Raw genomic sequence first — 14,625 nt, 5'->3', positions numbered from 1 at the left:
ATGATGAAAAATACAAGACCATAAACATCCAATGATCTGGAAGTATTACTAGGCATCAAAAATGTTGGTGTAACCTTCACAAGACCTAAGGGGCAGTCAAAGAAGTGAGACTCTTGCCAGAGAATGCAGGAGGGTGGGAGGTGTGGTATTTGGGAACAATTGGAGTTGGGGAATAGAAGGAATAGATGAGAATTCAATCCAGGGGAAAAGAGGATCTATATATAGCCATATTGGTGGACTATGAGTTTAGTACAAAGGGTTAATGGAGAGATTACCTGGAGGAATTCTACAGCAGTGGGAGGGAATACATTGGGTGATGGAAGATAATGGGCTATCAGGTTGGGAGGTAGAGTACAGGAAGAAGTTTCTTGTGGATCAAGGGAGAGTGCACAGGAATGAGTCCATAAAGGAAGTGGAGACGGTGTGGGAAAGTTAGACAGTTTCCCTCGCATATAGACCTCTGCTTCCGAAGGTTCCAAAAGTAAGTTAATAATCCGCCTCTTTTGGAGTTTGAAGGGTAGTCTAGCAAGATCCTAAAATACTTATTGAAATTACATTTTATATGTTTTTAAAGCTGTGTATGGGAGAAACTTCAATTTCTCACACCTCTTCACTTTTGTACCATGACATCTTGTATGACTATTTAGGCCAAGTTGCTAAAAAGTTCCTAAAATGTGTTCAATGTCTTTCATATGGGATCTAACCTAGCATTCTACAGTTTTTAAAAAAAGGATCAAAGGTATAAACCCTTAGGAAAAATGATAAATTTATATTGCATATATTAAAAGACTGGTAGAAGATTTGTTTCAACAGCAGGTTGTTGTGAAGGAAGTAAAGGGAGTAGAACTCAATAAGAGAAGGTGGAGGACAAACACCTAAGCACTTTAAATTCAGCCTTGGGCTAGTCTGATCCTGGACAAGTCCCCTCTGCAACATTCTAAACACAGTGAGCAATCAAGTAACTCTCACCTGAATGACTGGCTGGATGATAGTATAGTTTGTGGTCTGTCTGGTTTACCAAGGGCCCGCCCAGGTAAAATGCCAGGTATTTGCAATACAGAGTATTTGCCAACCCATTTAATATTGATGATGTACTTGTTAAGCACACCAGAGAAGAAAGAACCTGCTCAGCCTTCTGTTCCTGGGTCACCCCCCCCCCCCCCAATTTCAATTCTTCGTCTTTAAAATAAGAATCACTAACCATGCATTATGATTTTATAAGACTAGGTAGTCAACAAGCATTTATTCAACATGTATTTATATAGATCGGACTCACTTTAAGAGTTGTACATTTCTAGCACCTCTCCTGCTCCTCTCTCATTCTGTTTTTAATTTATCCCCAGATATTCAGGAGCTCTCCACTTCTTTTTCACTATTTACCTTGTTTCCACTGTTCATCCTGTATATTGGATAATTGCCCTAAAGATGCTCAACCTACTATTTGGACCATGTGTTCTAACCAGTAGAAGTTTACTCAGTAGTCAATGGGGAGTATTTAAAGTCAAGACTCTCCCTGATAATCCAAAAGGTATGGTGGTTGAACCTCAAAGAAGATAAGGAGGATGGTCTGTGTCTCAATCCTCTAGGGCCTTACCTGGAATCTGGTCCAGCCTATCTCCTTGATCTCCTCTCCTACCTCTCTCTCCCTCCCATGGGTTGCCCAAGCCACCCTGACCTGCTTTTGGTCCCTTGAACCAGACAAGCTTGGTTCTGTCTCAAGTGCTTTGCACTGGTTCTTCCTTCTCCCTGGAACCTCTTCCCTAGTTCTTTGCAAGACTCTCTCTTCTTATCTTCCATGTCTCAGCCTCAAAATCACCTTCTGACAGGGGCTTTTCTTAACAGCCATCGCCCACAAGGTGTCCCTTGCCCCTATTCATTCTTGATCCTACTTTTCTTTTTAAATTTCTTCCTAGCATTTACTTCTCCAGGGAAGTATCTTATGTTTCCAATCTCTCTCTGTCTCCAACTTACTACCTACTACAGTGTAAGTCTCAGAGGGCACATCTTTGCCACTTTGTTGGCTCCCATTACTGTAGTACCTAGAATAGTGCCTGGGACATGGTAGTAGAAGCACAATGACACTTTGTGGAATGAATGGATGGATCCTGCTCTTTCCCACACATACGGCTGGAGGCAGGGGCATGTATCCTCGGCTCTGTGGAGCTGAGGATTGTGTGACTCGTTCTTGCAAGTCCAAGTCCACCCAAACATCTGTAGAAAAATGTACCTCTCGCGGGAAAGGGGCACACACTGAAGGATCCCAAGTTAGGACAGAAGTAGGAAACAGAACAAGAGACAGAGCTAAGCAAAAGAAATCTGGTTAAAAGCAGGGTGGAGTAGGGCTTCAGGTGTAATGTATAGAATATTGAAGTTGAACAGGTAGCCATGGTAATGCAGTTGTGACATTGCCACAAACTCCCTAAGTGGCCTTGGGTCTGCCATTGCTCTACTCTGAGCCACACTTACAAAGAAGAGGAAGCTGGAAATCTCTTTGGTCCTTTCTAGTGACAATTCATTACGAAGGGAGACCTAGGAGAGTATACTCGGTGCTAATGGTGAGTATTAACCTTTTGCACTCGGATGTCGAGTGTGACTGGACACGGTTAGCATTAGAATAAAGGAATCGAGAAAAAAGCAAGCGAGTGCAAAGGGTTAAGGGACTGCAGTGTGGTAGTTCCACCCAGAACTAAGAAATGAGGTCAATAAGGTTTACCTTTAAGAATCAGCATCACTAATCAGAGGCCAGATATGTTGAGCTATCTGAGAGAATAAACTGGGGCTTCTAGGCCAGCAAACTCCAAGCAGTCACCCATTTCAACATATCAACATGTCTGAAGAAAAAAAAGTGTCAATTAGGGGAGTGCAGGGTATTCTCTAACCTTGGAAAGGAGAGGCCAGGACTGGCTGGACCCTCTTATATGTGGTCTAGGAGAAGGGCCTTCACCCTCAGAGCTTCCCTCCCCAGAGAAAGGCTGGCCTCAGTGCAGGTGGGCACTGTAGCTAGCAGGCTCTGAGTATTTTCAGAAGAGTGGAGGACAGTGGTTGAATTCAGACTGTTCATTGCTGGCTTCAAACCTTGACTACCACTTGCTAGCTACATGGCTAGTATTATAGGAGGCAAGTTCTTAAACAGGTATCCCCAGTTTCTTACTGTTTAACGGGAGTGATGATAATGGCAAGTATCCCCCAAAATTTCTGGAAGGATTACGTTACAATGTGTAAAGCACTTAGAACAGGGGTCTGTTATTATAATTTCATTGGCAAAACCATCCTCTGGCTATCACGCACGTCTCCCGTTTACTATCAAATACCTGTCTTCCCTCCTTCTGATGCTACTTTCAACAAGCAACCTACTCCTTCCCATGTGGGTTTGCTTACACAGAAAAAGTGCTTATCACAGAGATTCTGAGAAATTACCGTTGCAGAGCCTGCAATATCTTATGGCAGACTGATACATTATCTCTAGTTACGCCTGGGACTTTCAATTTGCTGGACCACAGAGGCAAAAGGTACAGGGTGTGATGCGAATGGAGGGTTTGGGTCCAGAGGCAGATCAGTTTTGATTTCTAAGCCATCACACTGGCATTCTGGTACCCATCCCCAACTTAGTCTGTTGGGGTTAGAACGCAGACATTGATCTCCCTGGAGAGTGATGTGTGTGACTCCCCAGTCCCCAAGGCAGAGGACAGTCCTAGCTGGTTTTCCCACCCAGCTGTGGGGTCACCTGTATCCGCTCCCTGTCTGATCCTGTGCACAGAAGCTGCAGTCCCCCTGCCTTGGGAACCTTCATATAGGAGAATAAAAAAGCTTTGGGAAAACTGGTGGATGAAAACTATAGAAAAGAAGAAGCATTCATCCAAGCGTCCCACCGACCTGTCTTCAGTGACTTTCCCTGCTCCTCCTCGTCCTCAAAAAAAAAAAAAAAAAAAAAAAAAACACACAAATGTTTTCATTTCCTTCGGGGACCCCTCCTGGAACACCAACCACCCTTTAGGGGTTTGTCTGAGTTTTTTAAGCATTCTCCATTAAAAGTGTGAGTCATTCTGGAAGGGTGAGAGAACTTTCAGTGATGATACACATCAGTGGAAATGTGTTCAATATTTCTTTCCTCCTGACACCTTGCTGGATTGGGTTTATCTTTAGGAATTCGCAGCTTTTTGAGTTTTGTTTTTGGAGAGAGGGGAGAGAAAGGTGAGAAGGGGAGGTACATGAGAACGTGACATACTTGGAGAGGCCCAGGAGATCTGCTCAGTGTGGGATAGAACTGAGAGGCTGAAGGGCCAGGAGGACTCTGGGAGGTTGAGCTATGACATGGGTTATCTTGGCATTTCCGAATTGACCTGGGAAGGTAACCAACAATTATAATATTGTTCCCTTGGAAAATGCAGCTTGAGCTCTAAATAAGCAACTTGGAAAGGAACTTTTGAGATACATCCCACTGCAACTGAGTTCTTAAATGGGGGCTTCTTAGCATAAAGCTTGGGAAGAAAGTCCAGGAAGCACGTGGTGTGATATTAGGGGGTGGGGGGTGAAGGGTAGGCGAGAGGCAGAGCATATAATGTATTAGAGCTGGAAGAATATTTGTCTCTGGGTCTGGGGCAGGCAGTGACCTGCTGAACAACCCGGCCAACAGATACCTCTCCAGAGACCCGGCAGGAGGATGTCCTGCACTTAAGGAGAGGAAGTTTTGGGGAATTGGGTTATGCTGACATTTCATTCTGGGTTCTTGGGACACAGCCTTCCCTCTCCACTCTCAGAGGACTCTGGGCCTCCGCCTGAGTCCACCTGGGAGTCCTTGAGAAGGAGTGACAGGTAAGAACTCAGCGGGAGAAGCCAAGCCTTGGTCTGAGGGTTGGGACTGAAGGACAATTCCAGGGAGGGTGTGAGAGGGAAGGGGGCTCAGGCGCATCCAGGGAGGGGACCCCGGCAGGACACGCAGATCCAGCGAAAGTGCGGGTGGGAGCCCGCGGGGAAGGGAGAGTCCAGAGGAGAGGGCTGCGCTGGGTGGAGAGAAGGCGCTAGGGAAGCTGTCCCCGCGGAGACGTGCGCTCCGCTCGGAGGAGGGAGGCGGGGAAGGGTCCGAGGCCACGGGCTCCTGTGATCGCCGAGGCTGCGGCGCCTGGAACAGGTGAGCGGCGGACCCCGCCCTTGCCCGGCCCGCGAGCCTGCCTCCTACCGGCTGTCCGCGGCGCTTCTCTCCGCTGGGCTCCCCCGGCTTTGGGGTTTTGCAACTGGCAGCTGGCGTGTTCTCTCCCCTCCCCTCGTTCAGTCTCTCCTTCTTTTAGGTCGCTCCACCCCGCCCAGGATCCGGCGAGGGGGAACCGGCTGGGCTGCGGCTGCCAACTCGCGCCCAGCGCGGCCGCGAACGCCCGGAGCGGAGTCCCGCGCGCTGCCTCCTTCCCCGCCCGGCGCCTTCTCCTCGCGCCCCCGGGGCCCCGCGGCCTCCACGCGCAACCCTTCCCCACTTTCCCCCGGTTTTGCAATCACATGGCATTTTAAGAATGCCGGAAAGATGGCGGTAGCGGCGGCGGCGGCGGCAGCGGCGGCGGGGCCGGCGGGCGGGGGCGGCGGCCGGGCGCAGCGGAGCGGGCTGCTGGAAGTTTTGGTGCGGGATCGCTGGCACAAAGTTCTGGTGAACTTGAGCGAGGACGCCCTGGTTCTGAGCTGCGAGGAGGGCGCTGCGGCGTACAACGGCATCGGGACCGCCACCAATGGCTCGTTCTGCAGGGGCCCCGGGCACCCAGGCACGGGCGGCGCGCAGCCCCCCGACTCGCCGGCCGGGGTGCGCACCGCCTTCACCGACCTGCCCGAGCAGGTGCCCGAGTCCATCTCGAACCAGAAGCGTGGCGTGAAGGTGCTGAAGCAGGAGCTGGGCGGGCTGGGCATCAGCATCAAGGGGGGCAAGGAGAACAAGATGCCCATCCTCATCAGCAAGATCTTCAAGGGGCTGGCGGCGGACCAGACCCAAGCCCTGTACGTGGGCGACGCCATCCTGTCGGTGAACGGCGCTGACCTGCGGGACGCCACCCACGACGAGGCGGTGCAGGCGCTGAAGCGCGCGGGCAAGGAGGTGCTGCTGGAAGGTAAGGGGTTAACGCGGCGCGCGGGCCGTGCCAGGCGCGCACACCCACTCACCCTCCCAGGGCGCCCGCACGGGGCACCCACAAGCTGTCACACCCCAGGGGGCCGGGGTGCTGTGGGTGACCTGGAGTTTTAACAACTTTTACCCACATGGGGGCAACGGGTCCCCTCCCTAGAACTGTTCCAGGCTTTGACCCAGCAGGGGTGTGTGACAGGCCAGTGTTTCTTGAACTCCTACTAAGCGCCAAGCACAGGATCCCCTGCTTAGTGCACATCGCCTCCTTGTAATCTGCAGATAATCCACGTGGAGTGTAGGGACTGGGAAGTGGAGCTGGCAAGGAAGGGTAGACAGAGAGAGTCACCATCCACGCTAGGAAGCTGGCTCACTGAGTAATCACAGCTCTGATAGTTTTCCTCTTTGGCAGTTTCCTCCTCTGAAGCCTGGACAACCCAGCTTAAAGGACTGAATCTTAAAGGGGCCAGAGAGGGGTGGCAGCTTTTGAATGCTGAAACTCCCACCACCCTTCTCCACTGCCCTGCTTTCAACCTGGGAACTGGGGTTCTGGCTGGGGAGGTGCACTGGAGGCAGGGAAGTGGGTTGCAGCTTTATGCTAAAGTTCACCTCTGCTGCCAGGTGTTTGGCAGGTCAGTCTGGATTCGGGGTTGTGCTGGGTGGAGGGGCTGGTGAAGTGGGTTTTCTGCCTGCATTTTCCGGGGATTTTTCCAGAGGGTCGTGGAAACAACTTCACATTTGTAAACAGTTTCCCCTGCCCGTGAGGCATCTTAGAAACCACTCTCTTGAGCTGTGATGTGCCCAGGCCCCTGATCATTGAATGTGAATAGAATAGCTGGTGTGTATTGTACCCATTTGTGGTTGTGTGGTGGCGTGGGGGGGTGGGGGGGGGGGGGGAGCAGGAGGGCAGTAGTGTAGTAAGTGGATAATACTCTCCTTTCCTGCCACAGCTGCATTTCTCACTGATGTCCGCCTCTCTGCCACTTAGCTGGCTTTGCCCATGCCTCTGTCAGCACTCACGTTGTGTAATTATTTTACCTTTTTACCCAGCTTCTCTCTAACTGCAGATTGAGTTGTCCGGGGTCTCTCACTAAGTCATGGCCTAAATGAATACATTTAGTATGGACTTAAGTACACATTCTGTTCACCCACTGTGGTGCTGGTGTGCGAAACAGAAAGTTCCCAGTGGGGAAACCAGCTTTGTTACGTGTGACAGCTGATGCCAGTCCCCGCCCACCTCCTGGCCTAGACTACAGAGGGTTTCCCCCCTCTTATTTGTCTAGAGGAGTCGTGAGATGTCTTCATACATAATTGCTACCCTGGATCCAGAACGTGGAAGGCTGTTTGCTTTGGCTTGATGATTAACATAAGTAAACAGAAAAAACTTTTCTCCAGTGTGTGTTGGTTTGTGTGACAAGGGGCAGGTGGGACCTGGGGCAGGTGTAGTTTGGACTCTAAACCGCTGGACACCTGCTCAGCTTGCAATATTTACTGTAAAACATCAGGGGGACGAAGTCAGGTCATTCCCATTTCACTGCCCTTCCTGGTGTCCCTTCTTTTCTTCTTGTTTTCCATTTAATGAATCATGACTTAGCTAAGAGGTAAAAAAAAAAAAAAAAAAAGTCTCTCACCCCAAAAGAGGAAGAAAAGGTGACTCCCTGCCGTTGAAAATAAACTTAAAGAAAAAACAAAGTCAAGCAGTTATGCGACTTCTACTGATGCAGCAGCTGAAAAGCGAGTTTTGTAGAAACTTCTAACATGACATTGTTACAACACGTTGTTAGGTGTTGCAGGCAGGACCTTTGGGGAAGACCTCTGGGCCTTCTTGCCAAGAACCACCTGGGCTCAGGGCAATGGTCTTATTTCCGATCTAAGTTTTCAGAAATTGACTCCCATTAAGAGGACAAGTAGAGGCCCCATTGAAAAGAGTGTCTCCTATTCTGAGGCAAAGTGTTGGTCCTAGATGTGGTGGGAGGGATCATATGCCATCAAGTCAGCTAGCACATGTCCTCTCTTTGTCGCTCGGCTTCGCACAGAAATTCCCAGCTGAAGGGGCTTCTCAGAACCACTGGGAGGGCTCGCTCACGTCCTGCAATGCCATCTTGATTCCAGAATTTCTATCTAGGAAAAGCTTTGCAGCTGTCACCTCGAGGGACGAGAGGGCTACAGGAGATATTTTAAAGATATATTCAGATGGCAAATACACTTTATAATTTAGATTTCTTTTTTTGCTTTGTTTGTTGGGGGAGGTGATGGAAATTAGTGTAGTCCCTCAATGGCTGCCAGCACGCACCCCATTACATGACATGCGCCCCCTAGTGGAGAGTCGCTGCCGGTACTAGTGGGACACCCTGTGAAATGGAATGCTGAACAGCAAGTTTTAATGCCTGCCTTCTAGTCTGACGTTCTGCCACAGAATCATCTTAACCTCCCTGAGCCTCAGTGTCTTCTGAAGATTGGGAATAAAGATACCCGGCTGGGCATGCTTACTTTACCGGGCTGCTCTATGGAAGAAAGAGCACTCTGAGAATAAAAGGAAAAACAACAACAGCATGCATCAAATGCCTGCTGTGATTAGTTACCTTTACAATTCAAATAAAATGAAGATGCAATAGCCTCTTCTAAGGGATAATCCTTCCTTTTTTATTTACTCGATTTTATATTCCTTATTTTCATTCTACTTTATTTGTTGAATATGAAATTCTACCAATTTGTCATATACAGAAGACCACTCTTCTGGGGAAAGAATCATTCCAGTACTAATATTTCTTAAGCACTTACTATGTGTCAGGCTTCACTTGCATTCCCTCATGTTACCTTCTAGTAACTCCATGAGGCTCGTACTCTTGTTCATTTATTGATGAGGAAGCTAACACTTACAGCCAGTAGGTTATTTGCTTGAAGTAACATAGCTGAGAGGGTTCCAGGTCTGACATAAAAGCTCCTACTTGTAACCTCTAGGTCAGTGGTCGGCAAACTCATTAGTCAACAGAGCCAAATATCAACAGTACAACAATTGAAGTTTCTTTTGAGAGCCAAATTTTTTAAACTTAAATTTCTTCTAACGCCACTTCTTCAAAATAGACTCGCCCAGGCCGTGGTATTTTGTGGAAGAGCCACACTCAAGGGGCCAAAGAGCCACATGTGGCTCGCGAGCCACAGTTTGCCGACCACGGCACTAGGTGAAACTGATGCTCTGAGCTTCTGGGTGGAACTGTGAGCTTGGGTCAGTGGGAGCCTCATCAGTGATTGGGTCAGGGTATCTTCCCCACTCCTCACATATGCTCAAGTGCTTGGAACAGCCCTGAACAGGAAATAGAAATTGTGTGGGCTACTCAGAAAGGAGGGACAGGAAGGAGAATTGAGCCTTAAAACCCTAATGCACCAAGTCTCTCTGGCTATGAAAATGGAGCTGCTTCTGTGTGACCCAACTTAACAATGAGACAGGGCCTCCATCATTGAACACAGGGCCAGCAAGGAGACTAGACTATAATTCCAACTTAAAATAGTGAATAAACTGTGCCAGTTAAGTCAGTGTTTAACTGAATATTCAACAACGTTAGTATCAAACATCTTCACACTATGAACTCATTTCCCATGTTAGAGAGTGGGAGCAGGCACCCTGCATGTAGCCATGCAGATATGGAACCCTTTAACTCCAGGGGGTACCATACACATGGGCCACCATGTGAATGGCACCCTCTGGGTTGGGCAGGACACACCTACATAAACAGCCTCAGCAGCTCTGCGTAGGGAAGGTAGGAGGTGTTCGTTTCCCCCTTAGAATATTAATAAAATTAGTAATTTGAAACATGTCAACTGAAGTTACAACAAAATTAGTTTCTCCATAACTGTGTCAGAGGCGTACAGAATATTCTGGAAGATTCATATTGGGATGTGGAGGTTGGTTGGGGGTGGACAGAATCATCTCTGGGTCCAAAAGGTCTCCTTTGGAACTAACCCAGAAAAAGTGGAAAGTCAAAGGAGAAAGTCAGAGACAATTGTTGACGTTAACCCTGTACATCAAAGCTCTCCCCCCAGACTGCTCCCAGGAATGCTTGGCTGTTGAGCCGATCTAAGGTGACTTTCACAATCACTTTCTCCAGTGGTGGAAGTGGGGGTAGGGGGGTAGGGATGTGGGGTGCAAGGAAAGGACAGTGATTTCGCTGGCGTAAAACCTCAGGATTGGGATGAGAATTTGATCTTTAAAGAATCTTACTTTATATGGGATGTACAGATCCTTTTTTTGTTTTTGTAAGGATGTACAGATTTTTAAAGAACACCCAAGAACTCCGTAATTAGAGTCTTGAAACTTGGATTATTTATCTTTTAACTAACAGTTACTCTTTTTACAAGATGCTGTATGTCTTCAGGCCTTGATTTTCTTCATTAGAAAGTGAGGTGCCTGGGGTAAGCCCCATGTAAACCTTATTTCATCTCAAATCCTATCAGTTCACACCCAGAATATATATATTTTTTCCATTTTAGAATTTCACAAATCACATAAGCTAACTCTAATTTAAATTTAAAAATCAATGTAATGCCCTGTTACTATTATACTGTTAACATGAACATGATGGGGAAGCTATTGTTCAAAATGCTTCAGTAGATAAATGCACGACACAACTACACCAGAGGTCATAGTGAAGGAGACAGATGCTAGGACTTGTTTGTAAAGTCACCGTCAATGCACGGATACAGATGAAGATGGGTAGGAGTCTGTGCTGTCATTTGGGATCTGGTAAAAGCTTGCACTGTTAAGTGATGGCCCCTGGTATTGCAAGATGTCTAGAATTCCTGGCTCCTATCACTAAATGGTAGTAGTATACCAACCTCCCATCCCATTACCCTCTAAAGTGCCTCCGCAAATTTCTGAACTGCTAGTGGGGAGGGGAGGATTGGCCCTCCACCCTCTTGAGAATCAGTGTTCTATAAGAATGCTAATACTACTTTACCAGTTCATGTCTAACTTTTTGCAAGCTCTTTTTTTATATACATAATAATAGCTATAACACTTACCTAATACTTACATTGTGCCAAATGCCGTTCTAAGCAGTTTACATGGACTAAATCATTGATTCTTACAATGACCCAATACTATTAGTATGTCTATTTTACAGATGAGAAAACTGAGGCACTGATTGGTTAAGGCACTTGCCAAAGAAACACAATGCAGAGGCTGAGAGTCAAACACAGCCCATTTAGCTTTTGAGCCTCATAAACAGCCGTATAATATAAGCAGATTAGGGATGGGCTTACCCTCAGTGAGGATTAGGAGAGTGAAGTGTCTAGAGGGGCAATGATTTGTCTCAATTAGGTCTTCTGGAATCTTAGTTTTCGATTGCTGTTATAACAAATTACAGTAGTCCTCCCTTAGCTACGGTTTCATTTTCTATGGTTTCAGTAACTGACAGTCAGCCATGGTGTGAAAGTATTAAATGGAAAATTCCAGAAATAACAATGCATGAGTTTTAAATTGCACACCATGCTGAGTAGCATAAATGACAACTACAGACATCAGTATTGACAAGCCACTTTTACAATTATGACCTCATTTGATGTTCTGGTAACCCTGTGAAGGTCATTATTATCCCCTTCATTATAATCATCATCACTTATATCATCATCATCATCACCATCATCATCATCCCTATTTTATAGGGGATAAAGAAGTTTTAGGCTCATAGACATTAAGTGACCTATTTGTGGGTAGTGTATGTATGAGTCAAGACTTTTAGGTGTGTTTGACAGTGACCCAACTCAAAAGGAGGAACGGAGGAGAAACGTGCAAGGATCCCCTGAGTGTCAGGGACAGCTGGGTCCAGGTGTCTCATCACTTTTGTTTTCCTCCCCTCTTAATGGAAGACGGCCAGCAGCAGGGCTAGTATGTCTGATGAGGAAAACAGTATTTCCCTTATCTGCAGTTTCCCATTCCTCAGTTCTAGTTACCCACGGTCAACCATGATCCAGGAATATTAAATGGAAAATACCAGATGAGAACAATTCATCAGCTTTAAATTGTGCATCATTCTGAGTAGCGTGATGAAATCTCTGCTCTGTCCAGCCAGGTATGTGAGTCATCCCTTGATCCAGCATCTCCGCGCTGTAGATGCTCCCACCCATTAGTCACTTAGTAGCCGTCTTGGTTATCAAATTCACTGTCGTGGTATCACAGTCCTTGTCACCCTTATTTTACTTAATAATGGCCCAGAGTGCAAGGATAGTGATGCAGGCCATTCTTGGATATGCTAACAAGAAGCCATAAAGTGCTTCCTTTAAGTGAAAAGGGGAAAGTTCTTGACTTAATGAAAGAAAAAAAAATCATATGCTGAGGTGGGTAAGAATGAATCTTCTATCAATGAAATTGTGAAGAAGGAAAAAAGAAATTCAGGCTAGTTTTGCTCTCACACCTCAAAGTGCAAAGGTTGTGGCTACAGGACACGATACATACTTAAGATGGGAAAGGCATTAAATTTGTGGGTGGAAGACATGACATCGTCATGGCTCGATGATCCTCCTTCTGATATCACAGTGCCACTAGGGCAGGGCACGTGTCACACTGTGGCTATAACTTAGTGTGGCTGTGCGGGCAGGTGACCTTCAGACCTTGCTGAGGGGCAAGGCTCTTGTCAAATGACCCAGCTCTCTGTGCCCACTCAGCTGCCCTGCTACTCAGCCACTTGACCCTGAATTATACTTAGGAGCGCCTTCCTGAGCAAGACTTAGGTTTGTAACGTGGCTTCACTGACATTAGGTTTTTGTCACAGTGGTCCTTTCTCTCTCCGTGGGTGGTTCCACTGGTATTATGATCTCCCTTTTGCACAGGAGGAAATGGAAGTGCTAGCGATTAGGGGATGTAGGATGTATCCGCAGTTACCTTGTGAATGAGGGAGCTGGACGTTAGATTATCTCACACCCCATCAAGCTCTTCCTGCCACATACTACACAAATGCAAGAATCATGCCATGGAGAGAAAGAAGTCTAGAAGGTACCAGGCATGGCCTCTGATTTCAGAGAGCTTCCAGTCATTCATGAGGTGGTGCTTAAGAGGCTGATTATGAATTATTTGAGATTAATAATACAAATAGTGTGATTTTAACCCCACCATATATAGCATAGTACCTGGCACATGTTAGGTTGTTAAAATGTGTTAAAAGGGGAAAAAAGTGAAGGACAGATGAAAGGAAGGTAGGAAGGCAGGGAGGGAGGGAATGAAGGAGGGAGGGAGGAAGGGTATTGTAGCATTTAATGACCCTTTTTTATGACTTCTACCCTCCACCACTCATACTGTTGGACGATGGTGATAAACATAATGAAAATGGTACCTTGTGTCCGGAGAGAAGAGAAATAAAGAAGTGACTTTATAGACCTAGGAAGCACTTACTTAACATAGACCAGTCTTGATAGACAGCTGACAGAAGAGAGCCAGACATGAATTTAAAAGTTATTGGAAAAGCTAATTATCCTTTTAATGGTATATGTAGAGCCACCTTTCCTTTGCCCCACTGTGGCTCAGGGACCTACAAGTCTGAACATGTAAGAGCGCTTTCTACCCGAGGAGATGAAAACTGTCTGCTTAGATATTTTAATTGTTTCTTTTTCGAGGTTCGGTATCAGCCTGAGAATTCAGACCATATTCCTTAAGTGACGGTGGTGTGCACGGCCCTTCAATTCTGTTTCCGCCGTGGTGGGTGATGCTCTTCCCGTTCAGTGGGGCGTTTTAGCTGTCACCCCGTAGAGTATGTATTAAAAATAACTCGCTACACGGGGCTCCGCGTTTGTGAAAGGCGTCTAGCTAGCAGTGGTCTGTTCGGGGGAGGGAAATTATTCTTCAGGAGCTAGTGGCCCACTAAGAATTCTATTTCAAATGATGCATTTCCAAGCAGTTAATGTTAAAGAAAAGCCAGAGTTTCCTCTGCATTTATACCAAGTGTTTTTATACACCAAACCTCATTACCCACTTCACTGGCTTTGATCTATAATAAGGCTTGCCTTCAGCTCTGGCCTGCAGAGTGAGACGTAAGAGAAAATATGGAATACACACCATGAAGTGTCCTAACAGACCCCGGGCAAATGAGCCCCGCTCTCAAAAGTGGGATAGACAAGGGAAAAAGTTAACGATTAATGGTTATTATAATGGAAGTGAAAAAGATGACCCATACTTTTGCTGTTTAAAACTACCTCTTCCTGTGGTTTGAAGCATCTTTCTTAGCACGTGGGTAAATGTGCAAAGATCTACCTCAGCTTGGACGGGTTGCTGAGCATGAATGCAATCGACATATCTAGTGTGTTTGCATTGCTGTTCACATTGTTTCTTCCCATGGCAATTTTTTTCCCCCTCAAAGCAGTATTGTGCAGTGGTTTAGAGGGTGGGCCTTGCAGTTACTCTGTCTGCGCTTAAATTCTTGTTCTAGCTCTTTCTATCTGTGTGATCTGCGCAAGTTCCTTAAACTACAAGCCTCAATTTCTTAATCAGTAGGTTCATTCTGAGTAGTGACTATGTATGTAAAGTGGTTAGCTCATGGCCTGGA

The 14,625-nt window shown here is 46.7% G+C and overlaps 1 protein-coding gene across 1 annotated transcript in view; it reads left to right on the top strand.

Moving 5' to 3' along the window:
• The first annotated feature begins 4,763 nt into the window (after window positions 1–4,763).
• SNTB1 (syntrophin beta 1) overlaps window positions 4,764–14,625 on the top strand; it is a 197,736-nt gene continuing 187,874 nt past the window's right edge. The window contains exons 1-2 of the mRNA XM_008143357.3: window positions 4,764–4,812; window positions 5,286–6,083. Coding sequence (XP_008141579.2) covers window positions 5,513–6,083 — 571 coding nt within the window. The 5' untranslated portion in view covers window positions 4,764–4,812; window positions 5,286–5,512. The remainder of the gene's footprint in view (window positions 4,813–5,285; window positions 6,084–14,625) is intronic.

The sequence above is a fragment of the Eptesicus fuscus genome, chromosome 19 (genome assembly GCF_027574615.1).
Source record: "Eptesicus fuscus isolate TK198812 chromosome 19, DD_ASM_mEF_20220401, whole genome shotgun sequence".
NCBI lineage: Eukaryota > Metazoa > Chordata > Mammalia > Chiroptera > Vespertilionidae > Eptesicus > Eptesicus fuscus.
The sequence above is the reverse complement of the archived record's forward strand: the minus strand, read 5'-3'. Positions and strand labels throughout refer to the sequence as shown.